We start from the raw sequence: 15,159 nt of genomic DNA, 5'->3' as shown, positions 1-15,159 counted from the left end.
TATAGATTAGAATTCTTGTTTTATTACATGATGCTCTAGAATCTACTTCTTCTTCTGTCAGATTAGCAGTTTGATTATTTGTGATGATTTCATTATTGTGTTGAGTTCCTAATTCTTGTATTGCACCCTTTAAATATTGGAGTTCATCGATTAGTTTATTCAATTTATAAAGAACCATCAAAGACGACTGAAAACAGTTACAATATACATTATTTTTTGATATTTTTTCTCATAATTGTTTAGGAGAATAGGGAAAATTCAAAATGAAACATGTATTAAAGATACAGGAATAATATTCCATCATGTATGATAGATATATGTATTATGTAAGATACATTGAAGAATATTATAGAGGGGAATAGAAACAATTATTTCATGAATATTATTTTAATTTTCTCAACTTTGGCAAGCTTGTTATGTCAAGTTTTCAAGAGATCACCTAGAAGTCGCAAAGTTGCGTTACGTTTATTAAGATGAGAATTTTGGAGTTTAAGCTGATTGTACGAAGAATACAACAGAAACTCAATTTGTGGATTGCATATTGCATATTAGGAGTACTGCATAATGCACAATGCATTAATGAATGAACTGATAAGCATGAGCTGCCAATGCTGAAAATTATGAAAAATGAAAATCGTTAGAATTTTTTCAGTTCAAACTGAATGTATAGATAACCTTCTACATGCGTTTATGAAGAGCATGTATTGAAGATAAATTATATCTGCAATCGTCTGCAGCTGAATCATGATGTGGAAATAGCGTCTCAAAATATAAAAATATTTGTAAAGAATAAAAATGAAGTAATATTTCACAATAATCATTTTTCCAAGTTGGAATTCAATTTCACCGTTGATTATTCATTATTTTATGGATACTGAATTCTATTATTATAAAAAACGTATACTTCTCAATTTATTAATGTAAGAACAACTAAAAAAGAAAGAAGAGGCTTCATCAGACTGTCCCTCTATCCTCTACCAAATTGACCAATTCTCTGTTCATATTCATTATACAAGTAGATTCGAATCTAACCTATTCTATTTTAATAACAAGGCCTGAATCTATAAACATTTCCAAAGAAGGATAATGTGGTAAATTCAGATAGATAGAGAGAAATTTCATAAACATTACACTAGTTTCTCCAGCTTTATATGACTTTATAGAGATTTATAGTGTTTTTTTTCATAGATCGCCAACCTTGATTAGCTCCATCAAGGTGCAATAGTCAGACAAATTTATATCGAAACAAAATAGTGGATTTCCATAATAATGATTGTTGTAATTAGATACTAATCTAGTCTATGAGGAGAAAACTATACAAAATAGTGGAATTCCAAAATAATGATCATTGTAATTGGACACTACTCTAGTCTATGAGCTATGTTAGAATTTTCGACATGGCATTGAACCTCAATCATTTTGGTTTTGTAAAACTAGAATAAAGATTGAATCATTTGTTGAATTATGATTGTTCAGCAGTTGTATCTAGAAATAACAATTGGCAATAATTGAAATTATTGGGTCAGCTGTAAGCTAGTTATTTTCCCATTCATAACAATATTTTTGAAAATTTTACAATCGATCAATGTAAGAACAAAAGTGGAATGACAGCGATTCAACACGAAAATCTATGAGGAAATGTTTTTGTTTCTGTTAAGGAAAGCTTCCAATTTATGTTATATAAAGATGATGATGTTCATGATAGCGTTCAACTTATATTCATATAATATTGATATATCTTTCAACAAATTAATAAGACAATTGAGTGTGTAATAGTGAGCCGATACGGGAACTGACAAGTAATCGAAGACTCTCACAATTTATTATCAGCCGATTAATTTAATTTCACAAAACTATCTTTTATTCGAATAAGGTTTCATAAGACATATAAACAAAGATTAATCTAGAATTATTCTAAGTTCAATTGATCATATGCGGTCTTATATGAAGCTGTATCTTTCTCAAATTGCAGAATTGCAAATTAATTCAATTTCACAAAACTATCTTTTATTCGAATAAGGTTTCATAAGACATATAAACAAAGATTTATCTAGAATTATTCTAAGCTCAATTGATCATATGCCGTCATAATATATGAAGCTGTATCTTTCTCAAACTGCAGAATCTATTGAGTAGGATTCTACACCCACACATTGATAATTCCGTTTTGGAAGAATAAATCCGAATTGTTTTGGGAAAATGAGGAGTTTTGTTGAGTTTCAAGCTCAGAGACCTGTTGCTTCTCCTCTCATTGGAACGTTTTTCTTCCATATTAATTGAAAAAAATATGAATAGAATAATATTGCAATAAGTGTGGTTGCTCCCTTTTTATTGTGACATTTTGATTCTATATGAATCGAACAAATACCGAATTAAAAAATATCCTGTATTTTTCTTATGATGATGACCACATGATAGCCAAGATTTGTAGACAACCAAGGAACACTAAAAAGTATCCCAGTGCTAATCCCGTTCTGATTTTACAAAACACGTGAGAGCTTTTCTTAGGGCCGGTTTCCGAGCTCGGGATTTAGCTAAGTTCTGGACTTTGAACAGCTTTGAGTCAGAAAATTGGGTTTCCGAAATGGGGCGTAGTCGTAGTCATAGTTTAAATAAGATTTTGAAAAAAATATAAAATTGAACACAAAATAAAAATGGTGTAGTTTCAGCGATTTTGAATTATTTAGGAATGTTTAATTTCGTCAAGGAAAAAAATTTCCAAATATAGAAATGATAAAATAAAGATTGTCATAAAAACTGCTACTACGCCCCGTTTCGGAAAGCCAATTTTCTGACTCAAGCTGTTTTAAAGTCTAGAACTTAGATAAATTCCGAGCTCGGAAACCGGCCCTAAGAAAAGCTCTCACGTGTTTTGTAAAATCAGAACGTGATTAGCAGTGAGATACTTTTTAGCGTACCTTGGTTATCTACTTCTTGGCTATCATTGCTTGTGTGGTCATCATCATCAGAAAAATATAGGATATTATTTAATTCGGTATTTGTTCGATTCATATAGAATATGAATAATATATGAATCATATAGAATATAATCTAGAACTTTAGAAAGTCTAAAGCTAAATCCCGAGCTTGGAAAACGGCCCTTAATACTTGATACTAAAGTTTATGAAGTAAATACTCGCCTTAGTTTGATACTAAATATTACATGTAAGGTATATTGGAGTGTGAATTTCAGATTCATAATTTGAAACATGAGGAATATAAACAAAATTACTAGTAAAAATACTGTGGAAGAAGTAGTGTCCTACCTTGGCTGCACATTGTTGATCTTCATAAGACTGATCTCCTTGTCCTCGGGCGTGACATTCTCGTCGTACTTGACGATGTCATACTCGCCCTGGCTGTCATCCGCCGCCCCCGCCTTCACCATGTACGCCACAACATCCGAGAAAGAATCGTGCTCCTCGGTGTGCGACTCGGAGGCGGCAACCACCGCCTCCAGGGGCGATTTGGTGGCCACGTTCCGCTCCGCCTTGTGCCCGTGGTCAGCTGCCACCCCCGGCATGTCGCTGCCCGTGTGGATGTAGGGTTGCGGTTGAGGGGCCTGATGGGTCTTGGGGGCGGATTGGAGGAGTTCCGTTGAAGCATTGAGGGATGACCGTTGTAGGAATCGGCGGAGGTTGTTGAAGGCTGTACCGGGAGCGTCGTAACCTCCGTCACCCACTCTTACTCTTCCATGACTGGGTGCCAGGTGTTGGCCCGACATCCCCAAGTCGAGCTGCAAGTCCACCACGATCAGCAGTGTGAACAACACCGCTGACACACTAAACGCAATCACTAACCGCTCCCTCAGCTTCATCGCTGAACAGTGAAGCCGCCTGCGCTGCTTAGCTACTGCCACCGTGCCTTTTGTCAAGTCAGCATCTTGGCCACTTGTAGAGGGGGGAGAAGAGTTGACCACGTTCTTTTTATCCGATAGATAAGACAGAGCATACGCTGATAACAGTCCCACAGCTCTGCAGCTATTGTTGTTGTTGATAGACGCGGCCGACTTGTCTCGTCTACCGGATTTGATACACAAGCGTTTTCTGTATCCAGTTGCCGGGACACGTTTGCTCCATCTGTTGCCGACCGCCTTGCAACCGAACGTTCTTTCTTCAGGTGGCGGGGAGAATTTACACTTATCAAATGACAACGCCGTTGGTTCACACTTGAACAAACAATATCCACTGAGAACTTGATTCTTCACCACTACTAAAACAAACTCTCTGTATTTCCCACAACAGATTTGCTCCTCTGGTACTGGAAAACTGTCAAACTTCTGATAATGATGCCTGTACACTTCCAGTTGTCCCATTAATTTTGGGGACGGTTTTGATTGCTGTTCTGATATATCTTCACAAAAAAACCCAAAATTTATAGAGTCAAATTGTGTCGACTGAGCTTGTTTTGTAGGTGTATCTTTTTATAACACTACAGATATGGGGAGAATCCATACAGTATTGCTATTGAATTTTGTTTGTGATCAGTGTATAACGTACAGATTATATGATATCACCAACGATGAGAATACTCCAAGATTGAAACGTTTTTGTCGATGGGAACTGCGAGTTCAATGATTCACTTGAACTGAGCACTAGATTCACGTTTTTAAACTTTTAGAACTCTTTGATTTAAGTCTTCTGGGAGTTTTTTGTTTCTTGTAATGATTGTGTAGATTTTTATGGTAGAGGTTTCGGTGTTCAATTCGATAAATAGTTCATAGAGTTCTATCAGTCTTTATATGAAAAAGCTGCCTAACAATATTGTGAATTGAAAAGCAATTGAATACAAACAAAAAAATGTTCAATTTATTTTATTGAAGATCTGAGTTAAGTTTCAAGCTACCTAATAGGAACTTATTGAGAACACAATGCCAGGACTCGTTCAGATTGCACTATTCACAAGCACTTCTTGTTAAATAGATTAAGGAAGTTTGGAAGGACTGAGGAGAATATGGCTTGATCAATGATTGGAAAATGTACTTTCGAATTTTACGATCTTCAAATAACTTCAATTAACTTTTATTCAGATACGAAGACTCAACTGGTATTCTTCACTTTTGAAATAATAGCCGCCAATTTTCAATGAAATGTGAGAATGCTTTTAAACGAATCAAGTCTCAATCTGGTAACTGAATTAGGAATTTGACTAGTCCACTTTATCCTCTTCGACCTCAGTCAATATTACAATATTATATCAATTTTTCCCAATACTTTCAAATACTAACTCCCCACTCAAAAAATGATGCGAATTTGTTATCAGTTCACAGATATAGAACGCTTTATCCGTGTCCGAGTATTTCGAGATACTTTCTTTTTAAAAATTTTTGGAAAAAACACAGTGGTAGTTATCCAGGTTGAAACGATTTTCAAATTGACACAAGTTGGCTTAACTTTATCACGTTGTTTCAAGTCAACGTTAATTTACTTATCTCTTTCTCTGATCACTTATTCTTCAATTATTCACAGGTCAATCTACGATTATCGAACACAATTGTGAAATATATTTTCTGACACATAAACTTGTAAACTGATCAAGATATCCACAATAATTTTGCACGTTTTATAAATTATACGTTATCAGATAATATTATACCACGTTTTCAGATGAAGTTGAAAACTAACTCGAATTCACTTCAGGTGAAGTGAGAACTCAAGATGTTTGAGTTGAAAAACGAGCCTAGATTCGGTGACACTTCAATTTTCACATAAGTTGAAAGCGATATTGGATTTAGTGACACTTCAATTTTGACACTTAGTTGAAAACGAGCCGAGATCTAGTGACAAGACGATTGTTTTCACGGCAGCTTGGCGAATTTGGGCAGCACTCAGTCTTAGTTGACGCGGTATATAACTGGCTTGGAATTAGTTGATCCATCCCTACTTCCTACTCTGCTCCCTGTTCCCCTTGGCATCACTCCAGCCACTGTGTCGTCACTGTTCCCTCTCTCTCTCCCTCATCACTCTCTGTCCACCAACACACAGATACTCTATTTATTATCTCTCTGTTTCTCTCTTCAGTGTTTTCTATCGAAGATTGGTTCAAAATTGAAGGAGACAAGGACGATTGTGGATCGCCAAAACATGTGTTGGCCCACAACTCACATTTTTTGCTGACCGGTAGGCATGGGTCAATCTGAAACAAACAGAAAAAACATGATGATAGACATTTATTTAGTTAGTTTGATCTGATTATGTGATTATGATCGAACTAGGGTAGGGATTGATCATGCAAACAATAGGATTGGATAGAATTTCTTAATCCAAGTAGAATTTCTTTTTTTTTGAAAATATTACAATTTTTTCAACGTCCATGCCATTGGCGGGATTTGAACCCCCCTAGCAGACCGAAGTTTATAACGCTCCTTACCACTAGACCAACACGGCTGGCCTCTACAATGCACATCAAATTTAATAAGCCTTACAACAATTCACATAATACAGCTAATACTTATGTTATTATTATTGAAAGTCTACTTGTGGTATCCTCCATAGAGAATCTGTAAAACATTCATTGAATGTCGTGCACTTTTTCATGTACGTATCTTTCAAACGATAGAGGTGAATACAAGATAATATTCTATTAGAAAATTCAGCAAAAAGATATATTATTCCAAATAAAATTCTCTTTTGTTGGCAATGTAGAAAAAACTCAATTTGCAATAAAGTTTTTTATGATGCATTAATTTATACAATTTGTATAATTAATTATGTTTGTAACTAATTCTCTTATGCGAATATATAAATTTCAATTTTTGATAGAAAAAATGCGTGAATTGGAATTTGTGTGCTAGTCGTTATTTCTAATTATTGGTTTTGATAGAAAAAATGCGTGAATTGGAATTTGTGTGCTAGTCGTTATTTCTAATTATTCGATTGATATTCCCAAGAAGCTTCAAATAATCTGAATCATTTCAGAACAAAAAATTCATCGATTTTTTCATTGAAACCTTGGTACTAGAGAACAATGAAATGTAATATTGCAAAATAAAAAAGCTCTCTTCAACTTTGGTTTCATGCTGCAATGGAAAACACCATTATTCGAAGACTCAGAAGACCAGTCAAAAATAGAGAGTCATAAAATAAAACTTGTGAAACGTCAGTCAGTCAAGCAGACGAAAAGTGAGATAGAAAGAGATAGAGGAGTGGGAGGATGACGGAATAGAGAAAGAAACTAAGAAGTCAGAAACATTTTGTGAGGGAGGACCTCTTCAGTAATGGCCACTAGAGTAATTGTCCCAAGCACTTCTCTGATGTCCGACATCCACAAATAAACTAACGCCACAAAACTAATAATAAACCAATAAAGTGGATGAGAGCTTAACTCCAACGAAATAAGTGACTGCCTGTGTCCGCCACTCATGACTCACACTCACAACGGAAGATTCCACAAATCCGCGTAGAAAATCGTGGATATTGAATTCAAAAGAGTTGCAGTTTTCTAACGGTCAAGAACGCATTTATCTTGTGTTGGATAAGAGAACACAGTTTTCAAGGAGCAAGTGAATCTATAAAAATGTAATTTAGAAAAACTTAGAGAAAAATCAACGTTTTCCTGGCAAAAATTGAAAAGGAATTAATATTTTTTCCCATATCAAAATCTCTTCAATTGAATGAATGAATGAATTAATTAATTTTATTTGCCAAAAACAAAATACAAAAAAGCTTTACAAAAAATAAATATATGTATATGCTACTGCACTTAAACCAGGATACATACATTTATTTAATTAGATATAATAACGGAATGATATCCTTTATATTATAAATAATAGTTATAAAATGAAGATTTAATTTATGTTCATATGCATAAGTGCAGTAGGTGAGGCAAAAACACCGGCAAAAGGAAGATTCCTGGTGCGCCAGTGTGAGTCGTAAATCAGCTTAATCAGGGATGTAATATATAATTATTAATTAAATTGCTACAAAAATTATGTTACTATTTTTATCATCATCATAGAATGTCATCATGAATTCATGTCTTCAAATGCATTTATCGGTAGTTATCTGAATAGTTTTGTGGACTTTTATTATATGCTTTCTGAAAAACAAAACGAGAACTGATTATTATTATTTGGAATGTTCAAAAATCGTACAATGTAACACAGCTGTAGAGGATTTTTCTACAATCTATCATTCAAGAGGTGATTTATATGCTCATTGAGAAATACATGAATGAGAAAGGTAAGGTATACAGGAAAATCGAGAAAATTTTGAATGAAAAATACTCATAATTCAAATCAAAGTATTCATCACTGATTACGACAGAGAGAGACAAGACAATGAGAGATATTATACGTGAAGCATTAGGAGGCTACAGGAAGATTAATGGGATAAAATTAACACATTGAATCAGGGGTGATCTTATTTATGTCTTATCCTGCAACGCATACTTTGAAACTCACAATGCTTTAATCCACTTACACCATTGGAAACACTTATGATTTGACCATTCAAAATGCTATGAAGATGAATGAAACTCACACCAAACTAACACAGAAATACCACCGAGTAATTGTAAAAATAAGAAGCTTCTACAAGGAGAGCTCCACTGAATATGAGCGTTGATATTCACGTGTATGTCAAGCATACACACATGAATGGGACAGAAACGTGAATGCAATAAATGAGAAAGATAACAAATCAACAACAATTTTTTACAACTTTCCCAAAATGTAGACATACTACACATGATTTTTATCACAAATTCAACTATTCCATCCAAGTGGCACAAGGACTCCTTATGAGACAATTCACTTTGTCCAAAGTGACAGAAATTGCATTGTTCCAAAGAACGTAAACATGTCCACTAGTTATCACAAACTGGGTACATTTCATTTCAATTCCCAATAGTACTATGTGTGAGAATCATACATTGTAGACTTGTTATTTGCAAATGGAACTGTAGACTTAGTCTACTAACAACAGTGATAAACTAATGAATAGTGTGACAATAGGTTTGAGAATGTGGGCTAGTCGATATGTACGATACCTATTGGAAGAAACGTCATAAAACTTTTGAATTTAAATGGTTGAAAACAATAATGAGCTGCTTCTTTCAACACTTATCAGCTAGCGTCAAATCATAATAATAATTTTTTCAAAGAGGAGTGAATAACCTCTTTAGTTCAACTTCATTCTGATCTATTGAATATTTTCTCGTGATTAGATCAAAGAGTAAAAAATGTGATAGAGCTGCCTTGTTGATAGTGTAATAGAGCTGAATATAAAGAAGGAACGTGCTTGATACCCCAACCCCCTTGTTGACAACCACGCCAAGACTTAGTTTCAAGACTTTGTATGACAAGCGTTGCGTAAATCGTTTATATCTCCAGTTCCAATTGAAACAAAATTGATTTCGATGGCCTCCTTACATTATTCTCTAAAATATTGATGTATCGCACCTTTTAATCGTAGCAGCAACTGTTTGAAAGTTATTCGTGTACACTGTACAAGCTGAAATAGTTTGATATTCAACGTTTGCATGAATTTATATTTTCTTCAATAGACCATAATGCAAGCGTTCAACGAGAAAATATTTCAGTGCGTAACTTTTAGTGCATAGGCAGACCTTCAAATTAGAAGGACAAGTAGATTGACACGTTGATGCTGATCACAGAGCAACCTATTTCAAGCGGAACTAGATTATCAGTAGTGTAAAGAAATCAGTAGTGGATCACTATGACTGTGCTAAAACTAAACTTGACTAATATCGCAATTATATTAAAGAACGGAATTAACTCGGTCCCGAGATCCAATTCAGGCAATTCTCATCAATAATTTTAAACCATTTCTCGTTTGAAAAATATAGTCGATCAGCATCGTAATTTCACAGCTTCTCCAATAATATAATTCCACATTTATTAAAGCTAAATCATAGCAAGAAGTTTCACTTCCATTACAGCTTACACATGAAGCTGAAGAATGGTTGAAAGCATAGGCACACCATGAGTAACTGATAATGAAGATAACTTAGATTAAATTGATTAAGTACTTTAACTCTGATAAAATCCGGCAACTCCAGTAACATTATCAGGGATTAGAACGTCACACCCTCCAACAACTCTTCATCAATTATGGAAGTTAGAAGCTTCCAGAATATCTGCTGAGATAAAACAAGCCTACCAACATTCAAGATACCAGAAGCGCTGGTTTATTATTATCAGTTCGCTCCCATGTATTTTGATACACATTTACTAGCAAACACAATCAAATAGGAGACACAATTGCAGAGTGAAACAAATGGTTGGAGTGAAACAAATGGATGAACCACAAATGGCAGGCAATCTGAGTCGCTGAATTGCAAATTATAATTCGCTCTGTACGTATAACAGGATCTGGCTTATCGTATTTTAACACTGAGAGGCATAGGAGAATATTATTATCCTACATTCACAATGTGGCTATATTGTTGCTAGTTAATTCTGTCGAAGTCCTCATATCTGGCTTCGGGTGTAGTGCATGAGGAGAAACAGATTATGTGAAAAATAAAAGACAACATTATAATTGGTAAAAGATAAGAGGGATGTTTTAATGTATTTTGAACATTCACTGTATTGAGTATCTGTGATTTTCAACCCAATTAATCCCTGATGCATTTGAAAGACAGCTTAGAACAGTTGGGTGTCTTGAGTTATAATTGTGACTCATAGAATATGGAATAATTTTTTTATAATAACTCAAATGAAATGCATTTTCAACATTTCAACACATCAATGATTACAGTTTGATTCAAGTTGTCATACAAAGTTGAGAATTGGTTCACCCAGCAGGCAGAACCGTCTAATCCCACAAATTAGATAAGAGAGTTTTACCATACAGAAAAGATAGCATATGCTATAATTATTTTCTCTATGGTTCCACTCAGTTCTCCCTTTGGTGGGGTTTCTACTTTGGAACACTCATACTATTAGGCAAATATAGGCTTCAAAATCAGTAACTGCTAACCGGTTCTGAGGAATCGGTGCCAACTTAAAACTGTAGGTCAATTTATCTCACATTATCCATCAACCAGACATCCCCCATAAGCCAATGGGTTTGAATGGTCATCATCTCCAGTCAAACATCATTGATGTGAGGTATTTTTATAATGTGTGTTAATCCTTAAAAAATATCCGAATATCTAACTTGTGTAGTAACGGGAAACTCATAAAATGCTGTTTGATTGAACTCACGTCTCTCTATTGATTTCATAATTCTGGAATAATTTATTTTTCATTAGTGCATTTATCCAATAAAACATCTTAACAACAACTGAATATAATTTTACGAATAAGAGACTTTCTAAAAATAATTATAGTCATTGAACACAACATACAGTGAGAAACTCATTGCGTAACCATTTTCATCGTATGACGAAACTATTCATCCAATCCTACAACCAATGAGGTTTGATCATGTGTGATAACTTGTCACAGTCCTTTACAATTTGGAAACTGTGTAAAAGCGGAAGATAGCTGATTGAGAGTTCAAGCTTGACAAGCGTGTCAAATTCCCTCGTAATTCAAAACGCCAAGCCAATTATTCACCTCCACAAAAAGCGAATTGTTGAGTGCGAGCTCATTTTATATGATGCGACATTTCCATGCGAATCTTGTAAACTTTTCAGAAGAATTTAGAGATTCACATGTATTACAGTATTCCAACAGTTCACGTAGAATTTATTGCAATAGCTAGTACAATAAGCTATTGTTTGATGTCATTGTACCTGAAGTTCTTGAGAAGGATATTGTATGAATCACAAATTATGCAATTGTTTATTGAGATATTGCATTTGTTGGAGTATAATAATTATAATATAGGGAATTGAGCAATACTGCATCACTCTGGGAGTAATTTATAGGTCATGCAACAAGGAGAATAGGCCCAAAATTTTGCACGATATGTCGACGTTATAGTTTAATTTGCTAATTAATCATTGAGAAAATATAATAATGTAGAATTGATTATATAACCTAATTAATTATATCCAAGGAGAATATGATAAATAATATTCTAGCCTAGTACTACTGGAATTGATTTAGATGCTGAATCTAATTTACTAATTCAGTTGAGGATTGAAGTTCAAGAACCATATAAATGAACGCTTCTTGAAAGCAAACTTAGTACAAGAAAATAAACAGACAAAGTATTCAAATAAATAAACAGACAAATGCATCCCAAAAAGCAAATACAATATGGTTTTTTAATTTCTAATTTGTGTTCCTTATGGGCTACCCTGTGTGGGGACAATTGTATATAATAAAATTTTTTCATTGTGATATACGGATATATCGGAATTCCAACTTCAAAAATTTAAACAGACACGCAATGTGATATAAACGTATTACTTAATTCAAAATGAACTAATTTACTTAAAGGACGTTACGCTTTATCCACCAACTAATTTATTTGGAACCCGCATGAAGCAAATTGAAACTGATTCAAGCAGTAACTGAGCATATCATTGCTAATTAATATCTTTCGCTTCACCTCATATCACACAAAAATCTATGTTACATCATATCGTATTCCGCATTCTTTGAATACTTTCTATGTTCCGCAGTAACGTATGCACAATGTGCTTAGGATAGGATTCTGGTAGGAATCCACTACAAGGAAATCATAATAGAGAATTACAATTTTGTTTCGAAAGAGTTTTATGTTCAACAAAGAGTTGAATGTTGTTTCAGAGACTTCTGGAGAAAATGTATACTCTGGTTCTAGCTATATCTCTCTGCATGCGTAGAGGAAATAATACTGATAGCAGAGAACGATAATAACTCAATAATTGAATTTATTCAAAAATGGTTTACTTTTTCGAAGTAGTTTTGAAATATCAATGTTCTACGATATTCTAGGTCACCATCAACTTACACATCAGGATCCACTGTTTCAAAATATTGTATGGAGTTCAAAATAATAACTACTTATGCAGTTTAATTTCCATATTTCTGTCTTAAATTGATCTGAAATTATCAAAATGACTGGATGCAAAACTTTGGCAATATAATCACTTTCTTTCCTGCTCTGAAACAGACTTATCAACATTTCATCCAATGTAGGTATTGTTTTAATGGAAACGGATACTCGAGTTGAACACAAAACAAGTCCATCAATGATCCATATTTTTCTTCTCAGCAACTGGATAAATATAATTGTAGTCTTAATAATTTGATAGGCCTAAGAACATATTTCAACAAATTACATTTTTCCACCATTTTAAAATTATCCTAGAACAAAGCCTTCTTCTACAGCGAGGAGAGAATATTCTCACATGGAATAATGAGTGTTAAATCTGAAGCAATGATACAAGAAAATCCACACTCGACAAGCCAGATCCATTGTGATAATATCGTGTTAAATCATAATCCAAGTCACAAGACGTCGTCGACCCATATTGTCCCATGTACTCATGTAACACCTATCGCAATATCGTAACACCTATTACTCTCAATGCACCTCATACTTGTTACAATAGCATGGTTGCAGGTTGTAATGCAATATTGGCTCAGGAGACGAAGCGAGATATAGATGTGCAGTGAACCTAGTTTGTGTTATTACCTTATGGAAGATACCTATATGAAACTATGCTAGATACGTTGTACCAAAGAATAAAACTATTCTCTGTTTGTTTCTTTTTTTATATTTTTGATACTTTCTCTATGATTGTACCCACAATCTTACGTGGACCTCAAATTCAAGATCCTTAAAGGTGCTGTTTCTATATAAAAAAACACAACATTCATTGTAAAAAATAAGCCTAAAAGAGTGAAGAAAGAATCTCAAAGAGAAAATACAGTAGTATTTTGATTGATGAATTGTTCAGTGATGATGTTAAGAGAGCACTTCAAATAGTATAGAGTAATAATATTAAGAGGGCACCTCAAATAATGAAGAGTAGAGTGATCGTAAAGAATTCGACTTTTGACAATATTTCAGATAATAGTAAATTTACTGTAATGATGACAACAGTCAATAGCCGAAATGCTGTAATGATACAAGTGACACACATTTTCTCAAAATGTGTTACAGTATCATTATTGTGCAACGAACACTCGGGAGTAGTTTTATTTTTGTGAAGCAGCGTTTCAGATTGATAGGATTACACGCTTGTTCATTTTCCGACACAAAAATAAAGGTATAGTAGTCTCCGCTTAAGGCAGCAATAGTGCACCAGGGTCTCCCGAAATTATTTGAATGCTGTAATTTTGTTCAAGAACCGCTTCTGCAGTCATTATTCAGTTTTGTGGGAGACAAGCGGCAGGGGTCCGGGTTATTTGGGTGACTGTCAAAGTGTCAATAGTGTTTTTCAACAGATTACGGTTTCTGTAGAATAACAGTGAACTGTAGGCGGGTTGAGCTCAATAACTTCGCGATGGTTATCACTGGAATAGACAGTCATGCAGGAGCGTACAGTAGAGAGGTATTGTAACCAGGAGGTTTGAAATACCTAGATTCTCGTATTTTAATTCAAATATAAAATACCACCTGGGTAACTGGGTATACCCTGTTACTTGGGTATAATTGAATTCTAAAAAATATCTTGAAAGAAATAAACTTAATATCGACTTTATTTAAGAGATAAGTCTCTTAAATAACGGGATATAACAAATTCGAATTTAAAATACCACCTGGGTAATTTTCATTCCTCCATAGAGAAGAGCCACAATTGTATTCCCATCAATATTCCCCCTTTCAAATCTTTCACATTATTTTAAAATGAAACTTATTTAAAAAAGAACTGTTGAGAGTACTTTTACTTTGAAATGAAATAACATTGTCTTCTTTTATTAGTAAATGCATTAATTTTCATTTTTTGAAGAAAAATAAATCTACACTATAAAACAATGAATTGAGTGATTTAGGGAAAAAAGTTGATCCACTTGGAAGTTTTCAGAATACTCTTTATCAATACATGTTTCACTTTCTTATCAAGCGCTGTATCAGGGGGGTGTTTTTAAGATGAATGGAATATGTTTGTCTTAAAAGGAGATTTTAGAAATATTGATTTATTTATTACATTCAGAAAAAGTAAGATAGATTCTATGTTAATATTATGTAATCTTAAATATTAATTTGTACAAGAAAAAAATCTATTTGAATTTGATTGAAAAAAAATCCATCGAAGTTAATGTGTTATTCCACAGTATTAAATTATTACATTAACTTCAATATTAAC

The 15,159-nt window shown here is 33.8% G+C and overlaps 1 protein-coding gene across 1 annotated transcript in view; it reads right to left on the bottom strand.

Moving 5' to 3' along the window:
* Nucleotides 1-15,159, bottom strand: part of LOC111045972 (extracellular serine/threonine protein CG31145) — a 172,394-nt gene that overhangs the window by 83,738 nt on the left and 73,497 nt on the right. Inside the window, 1 exon segment of the mRNA XM_039434789.1 lies at nucleotides 3,267-6,135. Coding sequence (XP_039290723.1) covers nucleotides 3,267-4,315 — 1,049 coding nt within the window. The 5' untranslated portion in view covers nucleotides 4,316-6,135.

Source organism: Nilaparvata lugens, chromosome 8 (genome assembly GCF_014356525.2).
Source record: "Nilaparvata lugens isolate BPH chromosome 8, ASM1435652v1, whole genome shotgun sequence".
Lineage (NCBI taxonomy): Eukaryota > Metazoa > Arthropoda > Insecta > Hemiptera > Delphacidae > Nilaparvata > Nilaparvata lugens.
Note: the sequence above shows the minus strand (reverse complement) of the source record. Positions and strands in the feature narration are given on the sequence as shown.